The sequence below is a fragment of the Pan troglodytes genome, chromosome 6 (assembly GCF_028858775.2).
Source record: "Pan troglodytes isolate AG18354 chromosome 6, NHGRI_mPanTro3-v2.0_pri, whole genome shotgun sequence".
Taxonomy (NCBI): domain Eukaryota; kingdom Metazoa; phylum Chordata; class Mammalia; order Primates; family Hominidae; genus Pan; species Pan troglodytes.
The window spans coordinates 174049005-174073625 of NC_072404.2; the positions used below are offsets into that span (position 1 = coordinate 174049005).

At 49.7% G+C, this 24621-nt stretch overlaps 1 protein-coding gene across 17 annotated transcripts in view; it reads left to right on the forward strand.

Annotated features, from left to right (window-relative positions):
* Positions 1-24621, forward strand: part of DYNC2I1 (dynein 2 intermediate chain 1) — a 103270-nt gene that overhangs the window by 52916 nt on the left and 25733 nt on the right. For 12 of the 17 annotated variants that reach the window (XR_010159096.1, XR_010159097.1, XR_010159094.1 and 9 more), the window contains 6 exons: positions 5545-5674; positions 7681-7792; positions 8927-9015; positions 14058-14187; positions 21121-21293; positions 22316-22478. Coding sequence is in view for 13 of the 17 variants with exons in the window: in XM_054655440.2 (XP_054511415.2) it covers positions 5545-5674; positions 7681-7792; positions 8927-9015; positions 14058-14187; positions 21121-21293; positions 22316-22478 (797 nt within the window). In the remaining 4 variants the exon portion in view is untranslated. Of the gene's footprint in view, positions 1-2165; positions 2461-3124; positions 5164-5544; positions 5675-7680; positions 7793-8926; positions 9016-14057; positions 14188-21120; positions 21294-22315; positions 22479-24621 lie in introns of those variants that run through there. The other 5 variants (XM_063815912.1, XM_063815911.1, XM_054655445.2 and 2 more) reach the window with 5 other exon arrangements.

Here is a 24621-nt window from a genome sequence, read left to right on the forward strand (position 1 = left end):
ACTACATATGGTTTAATGCAATTTTTATAAACTCAGAAATAAAGCTACACAGTATGTTGTTTAGACTCGTATAAATATGACATAAAATTATATTTTGAAAAACAAGAAAATGATAACCACAAAATTCAGTCTAGTGATTGTTGTGGGCAGTGGGGGATCTTGGAATGTTTCAGGGAGGAGCCACTAAGTAGATGCGGGTCATTGGTTGCCTTCCCTCCCTTTCCCTTTCCCTTTCCCTTTCCCTTTCCCTTTCCCTTTCCCTTCCCTTTCCCTTTCCCTTCCCTTTCCCTTTCCCTTCCCTTTTCTTTCTTTTACGTCTTCTGCTTTTGAGACAGGATCTCACTCTGGCACCCAGGCTGGAATGCAGTGGCATGATCTTGGTTTGCTGCAGCGCTAACCTTCTGGGCTCAGGTGACCCTCCACCTCAGCCTCCTGAGTAGCTGGGATTACAGGTGTGCACCATCACACCCAGCTAATTTTTATTTTTATTTTTATGTAGTGGCAGGGTCTTGCCATGTTGCCCAGGCTGGTCTTGAGCTTCTGGGCTCAAGCAATCCACCCACCTCAGCCTCCCAAAGTATTGGGATTACAGGTGTGAGCCACCGTGCCCGGCTGGTAATCTAGTAATTGGTAGTTTTCTAGTTAGGTCCTAGGATGTTAACTAGATTGATATATAATGTATAAGTAGACTATATGGATTATTTTGGATCAAAAATTATATTAAATATTTTAAAAGAAAAATTTAAGAAATGAAATGCTGAAACATAAAGGGATTGATGATAAATAAAAGTAAAAAAGTTTTTGAGAAAAATGTAGGAGTCCACACTTTATACGAGTGTGGGTGAGTTCTGGCATTTGTGTGTTGTAAGGAAATACAGAGAAGAAAAGTAGTATAGAGGCACTTTTACTACTAGATATACATTTAGTAAATCAACTTGAAATTTGAGGGAAAATAGATACCTGCTTCACAGTATACCCAAGATAAATTCCAAATGGATTTAAAAAAAAATGAAAAAGAGAGCATAGATAGTGTAAGTGGTTAGTTATTTCAGTGATAAGAAAGGACTTTCTAAGAATAAAAAGAATAAAAATTAAAAAACAAAAATTACTGGAATGTACCTCAAAAATTAAATTTCTGCAAGGTACAATTGTCCATAAATCTGACAAAATTTAAAGGTAATTGTCCAATTGGGAAAATATATTTGTAAAATATATGATAGAGACTTATTATCCCTAATGCATAAAATGTTTTTATAATTTAATAAGCAAAGTTAAATAACCCTAGTTAAAAATGGGCATAGATCATACAAGACTTGAGATCCAGTCAGGAAAACAAAAACTAATTTGGGTATTAAACAGAAGGATGTGACACAGGGAGTGAATTCCTTAGGTGTTGGAAGAGCTGAGCTTCAGCAGGGCCCAGGAGCAGCTCAGAGATTCGCGGCAGCAGGAGCCACCCCTTCCCCTGAGCCGGAGAGGCTGGCCAGTCGGGAGCTGGAGCCATGGCCGGCCTGCTGGGGCCACAGGAAATACCTGTCAGTGGCTCAAGGTAGAGAGGTAGAAAAGTAATGTGTTTGCTTATTTTCTCTTACATTATTCCCCAGTCTCTCACCAGATGGCCCCAGGGTGGTAAAGGACACAGAGAGAATTCACAACAGAAAAAAATTAGGCTGTCAGTAAATGTATGAAAATATGTCCTGTCAGAGAAGTGTATATTGAAACAATGGGATGAAATTTTCTTTTATGGAATAGGCAAGGTATTAAAAAATGATAATACTTAGGCCAGGCATAGCCTGTAATCCCAGCACTTTGGAAGGCTGAGGCGGGCGGATCACCTGAGGTCAGGAGTTCGAGACCAGCCTGGCCAACATGGTGAAACCCCGTCTCTACCAAAAATACAAAAATTAGCCAGGCGTGGTGGCACATGGCCTGTAATCCCAGCCACTCGGGAGGCTGAGGCAGGAGAATTGCTTGAACCTGGGAGGTGGAGGTTGCAGCAAGCTGAGATCGCACCACTGCACTACAGCCTGGGCGACAGAGCAAGACTGTCTCAAAAAAAAAAAAAAAAAAAAAAAAAGATAATACTTCAGTACTGATGAGAATGTAGAGAAAAAGCTTGCTTGAAACAAATTGGTACAACGTCTGCATAGGCAGTATTCTATCAGGTATGAAATATAGGTATCAAAATGATGGATACTCTGAGGATATAATGTCATGAAAAACGCTCCAGTGATACGAGAAAAGCATCTTACAAAAGAATATGTACAGAGTCCTACTTTCTTGATGGAATGGCTTGTATCAGAGAAATCCTCCAGCTAAAACAAGGGTAAAAGTTGGATTTAAAACAACAAAAACACTCCAGCTGATTGAATATACCGGAGCAACCAAGGCCGCTGGGCCCTGAAGAGCCGAGGTCCTGGAAAGAAGGGAAACATGGAGGCGATCCCTGTTTCCATTCAGGTTTGCATCTTGATTTCTCAAGACAGTAGAGTGAAACAGAAAGATCTGATGGCCTAGGGCATTTGACGTTCGCACAGGGTCGAGGGGATGAAAATGGAAGTTGAGAGCCTTCCGGTGGGAGAATTTCTGATAAAACATCCTAGGTTTTGGTCGAGCCTCCTGCAGGCCTGTGCTCTAGGAAGCAGGGCAGACCTGGAGGAGTGCGAGGAGAAGGATCGGGGGAGGAGGAGGAGCAGAGAGCAGACCCGGTGGCCGAGGCACCTGGACGTTGGGCGGGTCGTTCACTCGGTCATTCACTGTGCATTCATTGAGCACCGGCTGTGTGGCGATAACAGTAAAGAAACAAAAATCTCTGCCCTTGCGAGTTTATATCCCAGTGAGGAGTAACAAACAAATATCTTAAGGATTTGACCCCGGGCACACTAATGTTAAGGTGAAACTTAGGAAAGGAAAACCCAGCACAGGCGATGGAAAAGGAACTGTTTGTGAAGCAAGAGGAAGCCACGTGGGTGCGGCGTTTCGGGGCCTGTGGGCGGAGGGCGATCGGCTGTGTCAGGCCTGTGGGTGCAGGGCCATTGGCTGTGTCAGGCCTGTGGGCGGAGCATGATTGACTGTGTCAGGCCTGTGGGCTGAGGGCGATTGGAGGGCGATCAGCTGTGTCAGACCTGTGGGAGCGCGATTGGCTGTGTCAGGCCTGTGGGCCGAGGGCAATTGGCTATGTCAGGCCTGTGGGCCGAGTGCGATTGGCTGTGTCAGGCCTGTGGGCCGAGCACGATTGGCTGTGTCAGGCCTGTGGGCGGAGGGCCATTGGCTGTGTCAGGCCTGTGGGTGGAGGGCCATTGGCTGTGTCAGGCTTGTGGGCGGAGCACGATTGGCTGTGTCAGGCCTGTGGGCCGAGGGCACTTGGCTGTGTCAGGCCTGTGGGCAGAGGACGATTGGAGGGCAATTGGCTATGTCAGGCTGGTGGGTGGAGGGCGATTGGCTGTGTCAGGCCTGTGGGCCGAGCACGATTGGCTGTGTCGGGCCTGTGGGCGGAGGGCCATTGGCTGTGTCAGGCCTGTGGGCGGAGGGCCGTTCACTGTGTCAGGCCTGTGGGCCGAGCACGATTGGCTGTGTCAGGCCTGTAGGCGGAGGGCCATTAGCTGTGTCAGGCCTGTGGGCCGAGGGTGATTGGAAGGCAATTGGCTGTGTCAGGCCTGTGGGAGCGCGATTGGCTGTGTCAGGCCTGTGGGCCGAGGGCGATTGGCTGTGTCAGGCCTGTGGGCCGAGGGCGATTGGCTGTGTCAGGCCTGTGGGCTGAGCACAATTGGCTGTATCAGGACTGTGGGCAGAGGGCCATTGGCTGTGTCAGGCCTGTGGGCGGAGGGCCGTTCACTGTGTCAGGCCTGTGGGCCGAGCACGATTGGCTGTGTCAGGCCTGTAGGCGGAGGGCCATTGGCTGTGTCAGGCCTGTGGGCCGAGGGCGATTGGAAGGCAATTGCCTGTGTCAGGCCTGTGGGAGCACGATTGGCTGTGTCAGGCCTGTGGGCCGAGGGCGATTGGCTGTGTCAGGCCTGTGGGCCGAGGGCGATTGGCTGTGTCAGGCCTGTGGGCCGAGGGCGATTGGCTGTGTCAGGCCTGTGGGCTGAGCACGATTGGCTGTATCAGGACTGTGGGCAGAGGGCCATTGGCTGTGTCAGGCCTGTGGGCGGAGGGCCGTTCACTGTGTCAGGCCTGTGGGCCGAGCACGATTGGCTGTGTCAGGCCTGTAGGCGGAGGGCCATTGGCTGTGTCAGGCCTGTGGGCCGAGGGCGATTGGAAGGCAATTGCCTGTGTCAGGCCTGTGGGAGCACGATTGGCTGTGTCAGGCCTGTGGGCCGAGGGCGATTGGCTGTGTCAGGCCTGTGGGCCGAGGGCGATTGGCTGTGTCAGGCCTGTGGGCCGAGGGCGATTGGCTGTGTCAGGCCTGTGGGCCGAGCGCGATGGGCTGTGTCATGCCTGTGGGTGGAGGGCCATTGGCTGTGTCAGGCCTGTGGGTGGAGGGCGATTGACTGTGTCAGGCCTGTGGGTGGAGGGCGATTGACTGTGTCAGGCCTGTGGGTGGAAGGCTATGGGCTGTGTCAGGCCTGTGGGCCGAGGGCAATTGGAGGGCAATTGGCTGTGTCAGGCCCGTGGGCCAGTCACGATTTGCTGTGTCAGACCTGTGGGCGGAGGACGATTAGAGGGCGGTTGGCTGTGTCAGACCTGTGGGTGGAGGGCCATTGGCTGTGTCAGGCCTGTGTGCGCAGGGCGATTGGCTGTGTCAGCCTGTGGGCTGACGGCGATTGGCTGTGTTAGGCCTGTGGGCCAAGGGTGATTGGCTGTGTCAGGCCTGTGGGCGGAGGGCGATTGGCTGTGTCAGGCCTGTGGGAGGAGCGCGATTGGCTGTGTCAGGCCTGTGGGAGGAGCGCGATTGGCTGTGTCAGGCCTGTGGGAGGAGCGCGATTGGCTGTGTCAGGCTTGTGGGCCAAGGGCAATTGGCTGTTTCAGGCCTGTGGGAGGAGCGCGAATGGCTGTTTCAGGCCTGTGGGCCGAGGGCGATTGGCTGTGTCAGGCCTGTGGGCGGAGGGCGATTGGAGCGTGAAAGGCAGGTCAAGTCCTGGGGGAAGCACAGAGGTTGGCTGTGGCCTGGAAAAGCGCGTGGCCCAAAACACTTACTGGCTGCGTGGTCCGACCATGGTGCAGGTGATTGCATAGTCAGTATGTCAGCTCCTGAAGTCAAATGAATTAGTCCTTAGGAACATCCCAGGCATATATGTTGTGTGACTTGATTTTGTGTTAGCTCAGGCATACGCATTAGAACGGTCACACATCAGGTTCGTGACACACACACGAGGCAGTCGGGGAGCAGAATCACCAAATGCCAAGGTCACACACCAGGTTCCCACGACTGTCTACTACTCAGTTATTTTTAACAGCTGTTAAATATCTCAGACTCACCCCAGCCTGAAGCTAGGTTTCTGACAATAACATGCATTTAACTCTAAGTTTACTTCTGTTCTCCCTACACTTCCCCACGTATATTATTCAAGTTAATTTTTGTCTTGTTTCCAATTTATTTCAAAGGATGCGAAGTACAAAACTGCTTCGGCTCATTGACTTAGATTTTTCATTTACTTTCTCTCTCTTGGATCTACCACCAGTAAATGAATATGACATGTATATCAGAAACTTTGGGAAAAAAAATACCAAGCAGGTAAGTATGAGATGTGTTAACTAAGTGATAAAATGCAAGTAAAGTCTAGTAGGATAACTTTGTGTCTTCCTGAATAATGTTCTGCAATATTAGAACTTGGGGATGGTCTGTGAAGGATACAAGCTTAGGGAAAATGGGGACCCATCTTCATATGGGGCCCATTCACCCGAGAGGCCGGGCACAGGCAAAGCCGGAGGCACTCCAGAGCCTTCAGGAGCTCTGGTGGGTGATCTGCTCGGAATGGGGACAGAATGGCTGCTGTCCTGACCTTGGAGTGAAGCTTTATGCTGTGCAAATGTTTTATTTATTTATTTAGAGATAGTCTCACTCTGTCGCCCAGGCCGGAGTGCAGTGGAGTGATCTTGGCTCACTGCAAACTCCACCTCCTGGGTTCACGTGATTCTCGTGCCTCAGCCTCCCAAGTAGTTGGGATTACAGGTGTGAACCATCACGCCCAGGTAATTTTTATATTTTTAGTAGAGACGGGGTTTCACCATGTTGGCCAGGCTGGTCTCGAACCCTGGCCTCAAGTGATCTGCGTGCCTCGGCCTCCCAAAGTTCTGGAATTACAGGTGTGAGCCACTGCGCCCAATCTATATTTTTATTTTTATTTTTATAAATTGAGGTGGTACAAGTGCAGATTTGTTACGTGGATCTGTTGCATAGTGGCGAAGGCAAACGTTTTATTTAAAGTCCAACAAAGTGTCAGGTTTGGATTTGTTTCTTGTGTTCCAGGTGAGTGTATAGCAGTCCTACTTGTCAGTTTAAAATTCTTATAATTGAGGAATTTCAATGTACGCAGTACTTCTCAAGGTTTTTATAATCTGGACTCACTTAAAATTTTTTAAAATTTAATTTATTTATTAGAGACAAGGTACTAATTTATTTATTAGAGACACCCCCAGGCTGGAGTGTAGTGGATGTTCACAGGCATGATCATAAGACACTGCAGCCTCAGCTTCCCCCATAGCTGGGACCGCAGGCCTGCGCCACCATGCCTGGCTTTGGACTCTCTCTAATTCAGATTATACCTGTTTGATTCTGGGACTCCCGTCTCTCATGGGTCCCTCAAGGTGCGCTGGTATATGGCGTTCCTGCTCCCTGTCTGCCTTACCTGCCTGTCTGTTCCTCAGTGTCCAAAGCCTGTTTTCTGGGTGAACCCTTCCTAGTGACTTACAATGAATTCTTTCTCCTATTCCAGAGTTCCTACAATTTACTATTTAATGCAATTTTGTACTTCCCTGTAGTATTTCCAATCATTAATTCATTATGTGATGGTCTCACTTCACAACAAGGTTCTAAAGATTTTGAAGTCAGACGTCGTATCTAACATTTTTTCTTACATTCCTGTTACTGGTACCACCAATCTTAACATTGTCTAGTTGGTACACTCAATAAAATCCTTTTAAAAGGAGGAAGGTCACGGGATGAAGCTGAAGAAGCTGATGGCTTTTACAATTTTTAAATTTTTAAATTTTTTTTTAAGAGACAGGGTCTTGCTCTGCCACCCAGGCTGGATGGAGTGCATGCAGTAGCAAGATCATATCTCACTGTAACCTTGAACTCCTCGGACACTGACAATATTAATCCTGGTTTTGCAGCTGATTCACTCTGACCTTAAGTAGATTATTTATCTTTGGTGGTTTTCCTCATCATAAAGCTATTAGTAACAAAACTGATTTCACTGAAGCATGTACCTTTTGAAATATATATGTAGTTTTGCAAAACCAGCATGTCCTAAGAAAATAGGATGTGGGCAGGTGAGGTGGCAGTATTTTCAGGCTAAAGGGAAATCGTTTGGTGAGACTTTTTGAACACACTTTTGAAAATTAGACCTGTATATATCTATATCGAATGTTTAAGCACAGGTTGTCTTTGCATGATTGTTCTTTACGCTTTGATACTTACTTTTGACACAGTGACTCTCATTATTAACTTATTTCAGTAATGACAGATTGCTCCGAAATTGAAACCAATGTTAATTTTGGCATATTTTTGTTTTTAAGGCATATGTTCAGTGTAACGAAGATAATGTTGAAAGAGACATTCAAACGGAGGAAATAGAGACCAGGGAAGTGTGGACCCAGCACCCAGGAGAAAGTACTGTTGTGTCTGGAGGTAACATCTTGCTCTTGAGTGTTGACCGTTGACTCTCTTTACATTCTTTTTTGTTTTATTTTTACTTATTCCCTTTCTGGTTCACTCTCATTTTGTCTGTCTCTTCTGTATGGTTGTTAGCATGTGACAATAGCAGTACCCAATTTTCTTTTAAAGAAACACTAACCAGCAGCCACAGAGCTGCTGAACTACAAGGGGGAGGAAACCTGCTCTCGAGGCCCAGTCTGCGCCATTGCCAGGATTTATGACAGATTTTATTCCTGTGTAGAGGGAGAGATTCCACATTCCAAACTGTGTTGCTGGACCTTTGAAGCACACTGTGTTTTTAACTTAGGGGAAGCCTATTCTCATGAATATAAAATTTTTATGTTTTAAGTGCAGTTTGCAAAAATGTTCCATCAATTTATATCGAAGGTCCCTAGAATATATGGTTTCTGCTAAGTACTCTGGAGCGATTTACATGTTGAATACTTCACTGGTTTTTCTCAAGGAATTGCCTCTGTATGGCAGGGATGTGTATTACTCCCTTTTCTCAGGTAAGCCTCACCTTAAGAAAGTAATATACCTAAACTTAAGACTTACATGATAGTTAAATTGATTCCTTTGAAAAAAATTTTTTTTTTTTTGAGATGGAGTCTTGCTCTGTCACCCAGGCTGGAGTGCAGTGGCATGATCTCAGCTCACTGTAACCTCTGCCTCTCGGGTTCAAGTGATTCTCCTGCCTCAGCCTCCCGAGTAGGTGGGACTACAGGCGCCTGCTATCATGCCTGGCTAATTTTTGTATTTTTTAGTAGAGATGGGGTTTCGCCATGTTGGCCAGGCTGGTCTTGAACTCCTGACCTCAGATGATCCACCTGCCTCGGCCACCCAAAGTGCTGGCATTACAGGCGTGAGCCACCATGCCTGGCCTGAATGTTTTTCTAAATGCATTTACAGAATTCTATAAGACAATATGCAATTGTTTTTGGGAGTTAACAGTAGTAAATCTAGAGAGTATAGCGTGAAGTTTTCTGCCTTTTCCTTCTGGGACTCTTAATGTTGATTTGTTAGGCCTGTTTGAACTCTTAAGATGTGTAATGCATGATTATTTTAGAATCAACTTCATTGATTTTATATAACCTGTTTTTTTTTTAGGCAGTGAACAAAGAGATACCTCTGATGCTGTAGTTATGCCAAAGATTGATACTCCAAGGTTATGTAGCTTTCTGCGGGTGGCTTGTCAGGTATACTCAACCTATATATGTTGTGTTCTCTGTGTAAGTGCTTAAAGTTTCATTCTACATAGAAACATAGGAGCTTTTAAGATCTTAAAGTCTTTGTAGCTTGGATAAATCAGAATCAGTTATTCATTTTCAAGTATTATTTTCTTACAAGTTATCAGTGGTACATTCATTAAGCCCTTGTGGGCAGAATGACACTGGGTAAATGTATATCACTGAAGTATTATGTGTGTATTTGGATTGTGAATTTTATTATTAATTTCTTACATTTTAAAACAACTATAGACTAAATAGCAGACACGAAGTTGGCAAGGCAAGCATAAATCTAGGATATTTGAAAATATTAAACTTCTGATTTTACAAGCTGATTTATAAACTGAAAAATTTTTAAAATCCATACAAAGAGACATGGAACAGTCCTGTGAAGCTACAGGTACTTTAGTGGTTATCACCTCATGGCCGTGGGTCTCGTCTGACCCCCCTGCCCACTCCACCACCCACCCCATCAGTTATTTTGAAACAAATCCCAATCATCTAATTTTGCCTCCAAATAGAGTTCAGTATGAATCTCAAAAAGCAGAGAATGTCTAAAAGAGTAATTAGTAATAACTTATAATGCAGTCAGATATGAAGTTGGCATTCACATTTCCCCAGCTGTCTCATCACTTTCTTGTACGTAAGCTCAGCACTTGAATCTACTGCAGCACTGAAGAGTGGAACGTTGTGAAACCTCAACACGCTGGTTGAGATTAAGGATGATTGTGAAACCTCGACATGCTGGTTGACATTAAGGATGATTGTGAAACCTTGACACGCTGGTTGAGATTAAGGATGATTGTGAAATGACACGCTGGTTGACAGTAAGGATGATTGTGAAACCTCAACACGCTGGTTGACATTAAGGATGACTGTGAAACATCGACACGCTGGTTGACATTAAGGATGATTGTGAAACGTTGACACGCTGGTTGAGATTAAGGATGATTGTGAAACCTGGACACACTGGTTGACATTAAGAATGATTGTGAAACATTGACACGCTGGTTGACATTAAGGATGATTGTGAAACGTCGACACGCTGGTTGACATTAAGGATGATTGTGAAACGTCGACACGCTGGTTGACATTAAGGATGATTGTGAAACCTGGACACACTGGTTGACATTAAGAATGATTGTGAAACATTGACACGCTGGTTGACATTAAGGATGATTGTGAAACGTCGACACGCTGGTTGACATTAAGGATGATTGTGAAACGTCGACACGCTGGTTGACATTAAGGATGATTGTGAAACGTCGACACGCTGGTTGACATTAAGGATGATTGTGAAACCTCGACACGCTGGTTGACATTAAGGGTGATTGTGAAACCTCGACACGCTGGTTGACATTAAGGGTGATTGTGAAACCTCGACACGCTGGTTGAGATTAAGGGTGATTGTGAAACCTCGACACGCTGGTTGAGATTAAGGGTGATTGTGAAACCTCGACACGCTGGTTGAGATTAAGGAGGATTGTGAAACCTCGACACGCTGGTTGAGATTAAGGATGATTGTGAAACCTCGACACGCTGGTTGACATTAAGGATGATTGTGAAACCTCGACACGCTGGTTGACATTAAGGATGATTGTGAAACCTCGACACGCTGGTTGACATTAAGGATGATTGTGAAACCTCGACACGCTGGTTGACATTAAGGATGATTGTGAAACCTCGACACGCTGGTTGACATTAAGGATGATTGTGAAACCTCGACACGCTGGTTGACATTAAGGATGATTGTGAAACCTCGACACGCTGGTTGACATTAAGGATGATTGTGAAACGTTGACACGCTGGTTGACATTGAGGGTGATTGTGAAACCTCGACACGCTGGTTGACATTAAGGGTGATTGTGAAACCTCGACACGCTGGTTGACATTAAGGGTGATTGTGAAACCTCGACACGCTGGTTGACATTAAGGGTGATTGTGAAACCTCGACACGCTGGTTGACATTAAGGGTGATTGTGAAACGTCGACACGCTGGTTGACATTAAGGGTGATTGTGAAACGTCGACACGCTGGTTGACATTAAGGGTGATTGTGAAACGTCGACACGCTGGTTGACATTAAGGAGGATTGTGAAACGTCGACACGCTGGTTGACATTAAGAATGATTGTGAAACATTGACACGCTGGTTGACATTAAGGATGATTGTGAAACGTCGACACGCTGGTTGACATTAAGGATGATTGTGAAACGTCGACACGCTGGTTGACATTAAGGATGATTGTGAAACGTCGACACGCTGGTTGACATTAAGGATGATTGTGAAACCTCGACACGCTGGTTGACATTAAGGGTGATTGTGAAACCTCGACACGCTGGTTGACATTAAGGGTGATTGTGAAACCTCGACACGCTGGTTGAGATTAAGGGTGATTGTGAAACCTCGACACGCTGGTTGAGATTAAGGGTGATTGTGAAACCTCGACACGCTGGTTGAGATTAAGGAGGATTGTGAAACCTCGACACGCTGGTTGACATTAAGGATGATTGTGAAACCTCGACACGCTGGTTGACATTAAGGATGATTGTGAAACCTCGACACGCTGGTTGACATTAAGGATGATTGTGAAACCTCGACACGCTGGTTGACATTAAGGATGATTGTGAAACCTCGACACGCTGGTTGACATTAAGGATGATTGTGAAACGTTGACACGCTGGTTGACATTGAGGGTGATTGTGAAACCTCGACACGCTGGTTGACATTAAGGGTGATTGTGAAACCTCGACACGCTGGTTGACATTAAGGGTGATTGTGAAACCTCGACACGCTGGTTGACATTAAGGGTGATTGTGAAACCTCGACACGCTGGTTGACATTAAGGGTGATTGTGAAACCTCGACACGCTGGTTGACATTAAGGGTGATTGTGAAACCTCGACACGCTGGTTGACATTAAGGGTGATTGTGAAACGTCGACACGCTGGTTGACATTAAGGAGGATTGTGAAACGTCGACACGCTGGTTGAGATTAAGGAGGATTGTGAAACCTCGACACGCTGGTTGAGATTAAGGAGGATTGTGAAACATGGACACGCTGGTTGACATTAAGGGTGATTGTGAAACGTCGACACGCTGGTTGACATTAAGGATGACTGTGAAACATCGACACGCTGGTTGACATTAAGGATGATTGTGAAACGTCGACACGCTGGTTGAGATTAAGGAGGATTGTGAAACCTCGACACGCTGGTTGAGATTAAGGAGGATTGTGAAACATGGACACGCTGGTTGACATTAAGGGTGATTGTGAAACGTCGACACGCTGGTTGACATTGAGGATTGTGAAACGTCGACACGCTGGTTGAGATTAAGGAGGATTGTGAAACATGGACACGCTGGTTGACATTAAGGGTGATTGTGAAACGTCGACACGCTGGTTGACATTAAGGATGATTGTGAAACCTCGACACGCTGGTTGAGATTAAGGAGGATTGTGAAACATGGACACGCTGGTTGACATTAAGGGTGATTGTGAAACGTCGACACGCTGGTTGACATTAAGGATGATTGTGAAACGTCGACACGCTGGTTGAGATTAAGGATGATTGTGAAACCTCGACACGCTGGTTGACATTAAGGATGATTGTGAAACCTCGACACGCTGGTTGACATTAAGGATGATTGTGAAACCTCGACACGCTGGTTGACATTAAGGATGATTGTGAAACCTCGACACGCTGGTTGACATTAAGGATGATTGTGAAACCTCGACACGCTGGTTGAGATTAAGGATGATTGTGAAACCTCGACACGCTGGTTGAGATTAAGGATGATTGTGAAACCTCGACACGCTGGTTGAGATTAAGGGTGATTGTGAAACCTCGACACGCTGGTTGAGATTAAGGGTGATTGTGAAACCTCGACACGCTGGTTGACATTAAGGATGATTGTGAAACCTCGACACGCTGGTTTAAATTAAGGATGAGTGTGAGACGTCACTAAACACCCCCTGTCCTCCACACTCCACCCTCCGCCTCTCACTAAACACTCCTTTTCTTGCCCGTTCCCATCCTGTCATTTCTCACTTCAGATCTCCTGCCTTCCACACTCTCTTCCTGTCAGTTCTCATTAACATTGTCTTCCTTCTTCACACCCATCCTGTCAGTCCTCACTACACATTCCCTTTCTCACACGAATCCTATCAATTCTCACTCAACATTTCCTGCCTCTCACTCTCCCGTTCTGTCAGTTCACATGAAACATTCTCTGCCTTCCTCACTCCCATACAGTTGGCTTTCACTGTCTGTTTCTGCCTTCCTCACTCTCACACAGTCAGCTCTCACTCAACATTTCCTGCCTCCTGCCCTCCCATATTCTGTCACTTCTCACTCAGTATTCCCGGCCGTCCTGACCCTGAGTGTTCCCGGGTCATGTCAGTTCCCAATGAACACTTCCTGGCCTCAGTTCTCACTACACAGCCCCCTCTTCCTCACACAAATCCTGTCGCTTCTCACTCAACACTCTCTGCCTTCCTCACTTTCCTTGTGTTAGTTCTCAGGAACATTTCCAGTTCTTTTTCCATCAATCCTGTTTTGTCTCCCAATCTTCTCTTTGTGCCCCGTCAAATCCTAAGGATGACCCTCCTGGAACAATGACAGTGTTTTACCACTCACTCTGGCTTTTTACCAAAACCCAGTGAGAGAGACTCGGTGGGTTCATGACTGCTCTTTACACTGCTTTGTTCATTTATGAATGCTGGATATCCAGCCCCCTTTCTCCCACTGTGATTTTTAGCAGTGTATGTGGTGTGAAGAACAACATTCAGGGCAAATGATGATTCTCCTGTGGAGTTTATTTTAGTTAATCTTACTGTATTAGTTTTCAGTATTGAGCAGAAAGGACCGTATCGTTTTTCTTGTAGTTATGATAGCGTCATGGATCTAAGCAGTTATTTGCAGATATGGATAAGATGAAAAGGTAATTTTTTTTGGGAAAAGATAATCCATTGTGAAGTTTTTATTAAAGACTACTCACTTATGTCTGACAGGTGATGGCCGTTTTGCTGGAAGAGGATCGCTTGGCAGCTGAACCCAGCTGGAATCTTAGGGCTCAAGACAGGGCCCTGTATTTTAGTGACAGCTCATCTCAGCTGAACACCAGTCTGCCATTCCTTCAAAGTAAGAGGCTGTTCTCAAATACGGTTTTAAATCCAGTGACTAAACATTCATGTTGAAATAATACTCTGTAGTATTATATTTTATTTTAATGTGATGGGGTTTAATGTACATAAAACTGAGAAAGACTGAGTTTCTGCAGAATTCAAAAGTGAGTGGTTTCTCCCTCTTAAGTGTGTATGTTAAATTTGTGATTAAGGATTTTAGTAAGATGAATAGAAGAGGGATCCACAGTAATTTAAACAAGTGAGATTGTTTAAATGAATGGGAACTGAGATTTTCTATGTGTTTGAAATCCTATTTTCTTTTCTCTTCCAGTTATTCAGCTTCTTTTCTTTTCTTGAGATAGAGTAGTAGAAATAGTTGGACGAGCATGAGAGAGTGTTCAGGTCAAAGTTGTGTTAATAGTTTAGATATAGTTACAAGTAAGACGCTTAACATTTAGTGTAGATAGACTTAGATTTTTAGGTCGATCCGTGGTTATGGAACATAAAACGGGAAGCAAAGCCCAGGATCTCAAACAGAAAGTGCAGTTGCGTGTAACTGTTTAATCAGTTCAGACAAACTGCATTTGCAAGACCAAACTGAAATTTCTTGAGCTAGTAACCTCTTTGTCTCTGAAAAAGTGGCTGTCGGGTACCGGAGGGCAGCCATGGTCCCGGTTTTTGTGGAGAACCGGCAGAGGTGGTCCGTGTGGCCGTCTGCTTGGTAGCAGGTGCGGGTGTGCTGCAGGGTAAACGTGCTTCAGGGCACGTGTGAGACCAGAGCAGTTGGTGCCACCGTTCCAGGCATTTCTTCCGTCCTGCCTGCTATTTAGAGATTTCAGTTTATTTACATTTCTCTGTCTTTTAACGTTAACAAAAATGGCATTAATTTAACAAGTCTTCACATTCTTTGAGAGGGTTTTGTCTTTTCCTGTTAGAAAAATAATAAATCTCTGTACCTGTATCATTCAACACATTGGCATCCACACTCCCACACCCAGCAGACACCAAGAAGGGAACCGAGTGTGCGCGGCCCCCAGGGAGCCGACACTGAGCAGTGACAGCAGATGCATGAGAGTGGCAGCGGTGCCATGGCCTCCGTCGGAGAACACGTGAAGTGTGTGTGTGTACTGCAGCGCTGTGGCCTCCGTTGGAGAACACGTGATACGCGTGTGTGTACTGCAGCACACGGCCTGCCTGCGTCAGGGAACACGTGAAGTGTGTGTGTGTACCGCAGTGTGTGGCCTCCATCAGGGAACACGTAAAGTGCATGTGTGTGTACCACAGCGTGTGGCCTCCGTCAGGGAACACGTAAAGTGCATGTGTGTGTACCACAGCGTGTGGCCTCCGTCGGGGAACACGTGAAGTGTGTGTGTGTACCACAGCGTGTGGCTTCCGTCGGGGAACACGTGAAGTGTGTGTGTGTACCACAGCGTGTGGCCTCTGTCAGGGAACACGTGAAGTGTGTGTGTGTACCGCAGTGTGTGGCCTCCGTCAGGGAACACGTAAAGTGCATGTGTGTGTACCACAGCATGTGGCCTCCGTCGGGGAACACGTGAAGTGTGTGTGTGTACCACAGCGTGTGGCCTCCGTCGGAGAACACGTGAAGTATGTGTGTGTACCGCAGCGTGTGGCCTCCGTCAGGGAACACGTAAAGTGCATGTGTGTGTACCACAGCGTGTGGCCTCCATCAGAGAACATGTGAAGTGTGTGTGTGTACCACAGCGTGTGGCCTCCATCAGAGAACACGTGAAGTGTGTGTGTGTACCACAGCGTGTGGCCTCCATCAGGGAACACGTAAAGTGCATGTGTGTGCACCACAGCGTGTGGCCTCCGTCAGAGAACACGTGAAGTGTGTGTGTGTACCACAGCGTGTGGCTTCCGTCGGGGAACATGTGAAGTGTGTGTGTGTACCACAGCGTGTGGCCTCCGTCGGGGAACATGTGAAGTGTGTGTGTGTACCACAGCGTGTGGCTTCTGTCAGGGAACACGTAAAGTGCATGTGTGTGTACCGCAGTGTGTGGCCTCCATCAGGGAACACGTAAAGTGCATGTGTGTGTACCACAGCGTGTGGCCTCCGTCGGGGAACACGTGAAGTGTGTGTGTGTACCACAGCGTGTGGCCTCCGTCGGAGAACACGTGAAGTATGTGTGTGTACCGCAGCGTGTGGCCTCCGTCAGGGAACACGTAAAGTGCATGTGTGTGTACCACAGCGTGTGGCCTCCGTCAGAGAACACGTGAAGTGTGTGTGTGTACCACAGCGTGTGGCCTCCGTCGGGGAACACGTGAAGTGTGTGTGTGTACCACAGCGTGTGGCTTCTGTCAGGGAACATGTAAAGTGCATGTGTGTGTACCACAGCGTGTGGCCTCCGTCGGAGAACACGTGAAGTGTGTGTGTGTACCACAGCGTGTGGCCTCCGTCGGGGAACACGTAAAGTGCATGTGTGTGTACCACAGCGTGTGGCCTCCGTCGGGGAACACGTGAAGTGTGTGTGTGTACTGAAGTGTGTGGCCTCTGTCAGGGAACACGTAAAGTGCATGTGTGTACTGCAGCACCGGGCCTCCATCGGGGAACACGTGAAGTGCGTGTGTGTACTGAAGTGTGTGGCCTCCGTTGGGGAACTCGTGAAGTGTGTGTGTTGCACTTCCCACATGTTCAAGGAGTGGAGGGTCTTGTTTGCTTAGTTTTGTGTTCTGGTAAAATGAATATTGAGATAGCAGAAGGAATATGAGACTGCAAGAGAGGCATGAGACGGAGTGTGTGGGTTGTCTCACCCTGCGAATCCAGAATTTGACTCACATTAGATTCTGTTCTGTGATCAGATGTAGAGATACTTCAGCCTTCCTAGGGTCCACCCAGTACCCTCATCACTATTAAAACACGCAGCAGAATGACGCAGCCAGCAGGTCGTTCATCTGACAAATGTTCTGTAGCGGGTGCTATGCCCTGGGCACTGTCCGGGAGCTGCAGTTCAGCAATGAGTAGGACGACAGCAACTCTGCCCTCCTGAACTTGTGTTTCTCTGGGTCAAGTAGGCTCTGCACTGGCTAAACAGGTCAACACAGTCTATCAGAGAGGGGTAAGTTCTAAGGAGAAAAATAAAGACAGTTCTGATAGAGGAGGCCTCACTGTGAGTGAAAACCGGACGGAGATGAGAGACGGGCCACAGGGAGATGGGAGCTTCTGGAGGAGGCACTGCAGGCACACAGGCCTGAGGGGTGGGCACACCTGTGTCTTGGGGAGAAGCGAGGAGACCACGGTGGCCAGTGGGAGGTGAGGTCGGGGCAGCGATGGGTCAGGCATTGGTTGCCATATCATAGTTCCGCTGTAACAGGAGGTACACGTTCCTAAAAATCGCTACACCGTGGAAGACTGCCAATAAAAACCACAGGGCTTAGGAGAAAACGGGGTCAGGTCACAGCACTCGAGAACCTCATCCCACTAAAAACAACTATTAAATACGGCAGCTGGAAGAAGACCTGACGCTTGCTGGTGGAAGTGGCCCCAGAAGGCTGCAGCTATGAGCGATTGTGACGAGGTGGAAGGAGGGTTCCCTGGAATTGGAGGGGACGTTGTGACCCAAGCATGGATGGTGTGGGTAGCAGGATGTGAACTGAGGGGCTGATAGGTGTTTGTGGCGTGTGTGTGGCTGGGGTTGGCTGGGTACTGCTTTCCACATTGACTTGGTGCCTGCCAGCGGTGCGGTCCAGTTCTTTGACTGAAGTTCTCGCCAGTCATGGACTTCCTATCCTTCTGTTTCACGAGCTCCATCTCCATCTTCTGCTGATGTGTGAGAGCTGCCGGCACGGCCAGCAGTGGCAACAGTAACGCCTTGGAGTGCAGTCCCTCGCCGGGTGGAGCAGCGTCTGGAACGGCGCTCAGCCGCTCGCAGCCTTTGAGGAGAGCAGTGTGCCACGTGGTGTTACAGTGCTGAAGCCCCTGCCGCTGGTGTATTAGCAATGTTCTGAAGCAGAGGGGCAGCCAGGCGCACTGCATTACCTCCCAGCTCTGAGATCCCGACTCCCGGCTTCTGGTGGGCAGCTGGTTTCTGTGGGAGTCGCTCGTGGAGCCACAGGTGTCTTGGGCTGCATGCTGCCACATTTTAGCCAGACTGTGAGGTCAGCTTGGACAGAGTGTTGGGGCATAGGCTGTGGCCGTTGATCAAAACCTACGTTTCATGTATGTTGGTTTCGAAAGGACCATGTTTGTTTCTTCATGAAGCTGAATTTTTTTTTTTTTTTTTTTAAATTTATTTATTTTATTGATCATTCTTGGGTGTTTCTCACAGAGGGGGATTTGGCAGGGTCATAGGACAATAGTGGAGGGAGGGTCAGCAGATAAACAAGTGAACAAAGGTCTCTGGTTTTCCTATGCAGAGGACCCTGCGGCCTTCCGCAGTGTTTGTGTCCCTGGGTACTTGAGATTAGGGAGTGGTGATGACTCTTAACGAGCATGCTGCCTTCAAGCATCTGTTTAACAAAGCACAACTTGCACCACCCTTAATCCATTTAACCCTGAGTGGACACAGCACATGTTTCAGAGAGCACAGAGTTGGGGGTAAGGTCACCGATCAACAGGATCACAAGGCAGAAGAATTTTTCCTAGTACAGAACAAAATGAAAAGTCTCCCGTGTCTACCTCCCTCTACACAGACATGGCAACCATCCGATCTCTCAATCCCTTCCCCGCCTTTCCCCCGCTTCTATTCCACAAAACCGCCATTGTCATCATGGCCCATTCCCAATGAGCTGCCGGGTACACCTCCCAGACGGGGCGGTGGCCGGGCAGAGGGGCTCCTCACTTCCCAGTAGGGGCGGCCGGGCAGAGGCGCCCCTCATCTCCCGGACTGGGCGGCTGGCTGGGCGGGGGGCTGACCCCCCCACCTCCCTCCCAGACGGGGCGGCTGGCCAGGCAGAGGGGCTCCTCACTTCCCAGTAGGGGCGGCCAGGCAGAGGCGCCCCTCACCTCCCGGACGGGGCGGCTGGCCGGGCGGGGGGCTGACCCCCCCACCTCCCTCCCAGACAGGGCGGCTGGCCAGGCGGGGGGCTGACCCCCCCACCTCCCTCCCGGATGGGGCGGCTGGCCGGGCGGGGGGCTGACCCCCCACCTCCTTCCCGGACCGGGCGGCTGGCTGGGCAGAGGGGCTCCTCACTTCCCAGTAGGGGCGGCCGGGCAGAGGCGCCCCTCACCTCCCGGACGGGGCGGCTGGCCGGGCAGGGGGGCTGACCCCCCCACCTCCCTCCCGGACGGGGCGGCTGGCCGGGCAGAGGGGCTCCTCACTTCCCAGTAGGGGCGGCCGGGCAGAGGCGCCCCTCACCTCCCGGACGGGGCGGCCGGCCGGGCGGGGGGCTGACCCCCCCACCTCCCTCCCGGACAGGGCGGCGGGCCAGGCGGGGGGCTGACCCCCCCACCTCCCTCCCGGATGGGGCGGCTGGCCGGGCGGGGGGCTGACCCCCCCCCACCTCCTTCCCGGACCGGGCGGCTGGCCGGGCAGAGGGGCTCCTCACTTCCCAGTAGGGGCGGCCGGGCAGAGGCGCCCCTCACCTCCCGGTCGGGGCGGCTGGCCTGGCGGGGGGCTGACCCCCCCACCTCCCTCCTGGATGGGGCGACTGGCCGGGCGGGGGGCTGACTCCCCCACCTCCCTCCCGGATGGGGCGGCTGGCCAGGCGGGGGGCTGACCCCCCCACCTCCCTCCCGGACGGGGTGGCTGGCCGGGCGGGGGGCTGACCCCCCCCACCTCCTTCCCGGACGGGGCGGCTGGCTGGGCAGAGGGGCTCCTCACTTCCCAGTAGGGGCAGCCAGGCAGAGGCGCCCCTCACCTCCCAGACGGGGCAGCTGGCCGGGCAGGGGGCTGACCCCCCCACCTCCCTCCCGGACGGGGTGGCTGGCCAGGCTGGGGGCTGACCCCCCCACCTCCCTCCCGGACGGGGCGGCTGGCCGGGCGGGGGGCTGACCCCCCCACCTCCCTCCCGGACGGGGCGGCTGGCCGGGCGGGGGGCTGACCCCCCCACCTCCCTCCCGGACGGGGCGGCTGGCCGGGCGGGGGGCTGACCCCCCCACCTCCCTCCCGGACGGGGCGGCTGGCCTGGTGGGGGCTGACCCCCACCTCCCTCCTGGATGGGGTGGCTGCCGGGCAGAGACACTCCTCACTTCCCAGACGGGGTGGCTGCCGGGCGGAGGGGCTCCTCACTTCTCATATGGGGTGGTTGCCAGGCGGAGGGTCTCCTCACTTCTCAGACGGGGCGGCTGGGCAGAGACGCTCCTCACCTCCCAGACGGGGTCGCGGCCAGGTAGAGGCGCTCCTCACTTCCCAGACGGGGCGGCGGGGCAGAGGCGCTCCCCACATCTCAGACGATGGGCGGCTGGGCAGAGACGCTCCTCACTTCCTAGATGGGATGGTGGCCGGGAAGAGGCGCTCCTCACTTCCTAGATGGGATGGCGGCCGGGCAGAGACGCTCCTCACTTTCCAGACTGGGTAGCCAGGCAGAGGGGCTCCTCACGTCCCAGATGATGGGCGGCCAGGCAGAGACGCTCCTCACTTCCCAGATGGGGTGGCGGCCGGGCAGAGGCTGCAATCTCGGCACTTTGGGAGGCCAAGGCAGGCGGCATGCTTCGCCGGGTGGTCAGAGCTATTCGCCCATAGTCCGTAGCCCAGAGCCGGGGCTGCTCGGCTCTCCGTCCCGGGGGGCCGGGGCCGGGCTGGAGGCGTGCGAGCCTCTCATCGCCGCCTCCCAGCGCAGCCACCCGAGCCGCCGCCGCCGCCTCCCTCCATGGCTGCGGCGCCGCCACCCGACAGCTCGTCTGGCTCCAGCCCGGTCTCCGTGTCCCTTTTTTTTGTATTTTTAGTAGAGATGGTTCCCTGAATTTTTTTTTGAGTATTCAGAAGTGTGTTAAATTTAACTTGGATTCTGGCAGGTCGTTAAAATGTGAACATATTTTTCTTCTCCCTAGATCGAAAAGTATCCTCCTTGCACACCTCCCGAGTTCAGAGGCAGATGGTGGTCTCCGTTCACGACTTACCCGAGAAGAGCTTTGTGCCCCTGCTGGACAGCAAATACGTCCTCTGTGTGTGGGATATTTGGCAGCCTTCAGGGCCACAGAAGGTTCTGATATGTGAGTCCCAGGTACAGCTCAGGATGAGAGTCGCGCATTTGATGGGAGGATGGGCAGTGGACAGAGCGTGAAGGTGCAGGTGGGGAGAGGCACGGAGAGAGGTGCAGGGACAGGAGGTGGGTAGGGACTTATGGGCCATTCTCTGTCTCTCACAGCTGGCCTCAGCTGTGCTGTGGGTGCAGCGAGACACATGGGTGTGCTTGTAGTTCAGAATGAGCAAACGAGAATTTTCACAGAGCAGCCCTTTAGGTCAGCTGAGAATTAGGAAATGGAGGTAGTTGTAGGCTGAATGAAAATACTCACCATGCTGGGTGTAGCTCTGGGGCCCTAGATACCTGTTTTTTTGCCTTGCACTGTTTTCATTCCTGAGTGTTTTAGAGGTTTCTTAGACTGCCTGGAGGTTTCTTAGACTGCGTGGAGGTTTCTTCGACTGCACTGAGGTTTCTTAGACTGTGTTGAAGTGTGCTGTCGCTCAGAGCCCTTCTGGAGGCCTCCCATTCACCGCCCAGGAGGCTGGCACCGAGGCTTGAGGACTGTGCGGTGAGGGGTCGGGGCTGCCTCTCTTATGTTTGGGAAAATGTGCATTTGTATTTTCCTAGTTATGTATTCCCTGGCCTCAAACCCATTGATTTCCACAAAAGCTGTAGAGAAGAATAACTTGAAATTGTAACTTTTGTAATACAAGATGTAAATAAAATGGCGCAGGATGGAACTGCTACTTCTGAGGTTCAGCCGATTGAGCTGAGTGGACAGGCTCCCGGCAGGCTTTGTGTGACCAGATGAGTGTCAGCACCTTGCGTTTGTGATCATAACAAGCCTACGGGGTGGGTTTCTCATCCCTATTCTCCATTTCAGGAACCTGACAAGCCACCTTTTATTTCTGTGCAGGAGTCTACGTTCTGCTTACTGGGCCCTGCAGGTGACTCCCGTGCGAAGTGAAACATGGTCAGACACCCCACTCAGTAAATGCAGCTTGTGTGAGCATGCTTCTCATATGCTTCTGTCATCGGCTCTCTGTGCCTTTGTCTTTTAGGTCACGTGTTGCTGCTTGAGCCCTTTGAAAGCATTTTTACTGTTTGCCGGAACAGCGCACGGCTCGGTTGTCGTCTGGGATTTGAGAGAAGACTCAAGGCTGCATTACTCTGTGACGCTGAGCGATGGCTTCTGGACGTTCCGGACCGCCACGTTTTCCACCGGTCAGTGTCATCTGCCTGCCAATTGTGTGTCTGCTAGAAAAGCCACACAGATTTGAGGAACAAAGCTTTACATGGATTTGCATTTATTTATTCACATTATCCCAGAGGACGGGGTCTGACCCATGGGCAAAAGAGGCATTTGATAAATACAAAAAACAGAAATCAGTTCCAATCATGATTATCCAGTGACCAAGAATGACTTGAATTTCCTTTCTTATTAAATTTGTGGATTCTAAAAAATCCTCAATGAAATTACCTTTAGTTTTAAAGTAGCTTGAGGCATCTTGGCATGGGTGTTCTTCAGGGCAAAGATAGCTCACACTCACGCGAGCAAAGCCAGTCACCCTGAGGGCTGCCAGGAACCAGCACAATTGGGCCTCCCTGAGCCTCGGCTTGACTCAGGTGGACATTCATACTACGCCGGGCCCAGCCACCACAGTAGGCACCTGGCATAAGTGTTCCCTGTGTTCTGGGACTCGCCCTAGTGCGTAGTGTACGTTGTCTCATTTAATTCCCTGGTAGCCCTGTATCCTAGCTCCACAGGAAGATGCAGTGTTTATCCAAGGTCACGCTGACGACATGGTGGGGCCTGCACTCGGACCCCACGCCACGCCCTGCACCGCCCCTTCCCGTGGGGGCTGGGGCGCTGTGGACTGAAGGTGCAGGCCGAGGTCATCACTCACCCCTCTGTGTGGCTTTATTATCATAGATATGTTGCGTGTCTGTCTGTGTTTGACATGTGTATCTGTACATTGTACATAAGAGAGCCACTTTTAAAATTCCCCAACCGTGAATTGTGCCCCTCTGTGTGGGGCAATACTACTACTGTTAAGGCTGTTTGAATTTATCGCAACTTATGGGTTGCGATGCTATTTTAAAAGATATCTTTTAAATAAATAATCTTTGCCTTTTCTAACTGCTGCTGCTATTACTAAAAATTTTTTGAATTCAGCACCATTTTCAAAAACAGTAAACCTCTAGACTGTACATACAAATAAATTATTCCATTAAAATACATCCTTCTTTTTTTTTTTGAGATGTGGTGTGGCTCTGTAGCCCAGGCTGGAGTACAGTGGCATGATCTTAGCTCACTGGAATTTCTGCCTCCTGGATTCAAGTGATTCTCCTGCTTCAGACTCCTGAGTATCTGGGATTATAGGTGCCCACCACCAGTGCTCGGCTAATTTCTGTATTTTTAGTAAAGACAGGGTTTCTCCATGTTGGTCAGGCTGGTCTTGAACTCCTGACTTCAGGTGATCCGCCCGCCTTGGCCTCCCAAAGTGCTGGGATTACAGGCATAAGCCACCGCACCCGGCCTTGTCTTTGAAATATTATCAACAAAACCTACAAAGTTTTAAATAAACTCCCAGTAGTGAGGAGCTGTGGAACTTCAGATTCAGACCATGAGTCAGAGGAACCAAATTCTCACCCCGGAGACCAGCCCTTTCCTCAGTCAAGCCATCAGTGCTTCATCTGGGTCCTCTCACTTAGACACCCTGTAATTTATTCTTAATTTCTGAGATGGTTTTGTCTTTTTCTTCAGTTTCTTTCCTGAGTTCAATCCCAGTTCTCATTTCATTTCTTGCTTTTTTGGGTCTAGTTCTGTTCTTGATTTCTGATTCCCGGTGTTTTTTCTTGCTTGTTGTTTTGATATGTTTCCAGATGCCCTTTGAGGAGATGTGATTCCATTTGGAACGTTGAGTTTTGTGTCTTCTGCCTTGTGCTTGTTTTTAGGAGGGAGAATTTTCATCAGCTGAAATGCTTTGATTTACATTTTTTCTGTTTTCTTCTTATAGTAGCTTTCTATGGAGTTTGGCGTTTTTCTACTCGTAGACATTCTGTAGGTGGATATTTTAGGTCAGTGAGCTTTGCTTTATTGATTGGCGACAGGTATCTTTTCAGTGGGCATTGTGCCTCGAGGTGGTAGGTGGGGTGGGTTTGCCTTTCCTTTGGTTTTGCAAACGCCTGGATTTCGCTCTTGCTGGCAGTTGTGAGGTGTGTGCGGAGGTCTCCTCCGTTTCCTGTTCACGTCCCCCTTCCCATCGGCCGTGCTGCTCCGACCTCCTCTGCCTCTCAGCTCCTTCCCCTCAGTTGCTTGAGTGGCCCCCAGGATCTGGCCTCGCAGAGACTTTCTCTGTCTGAG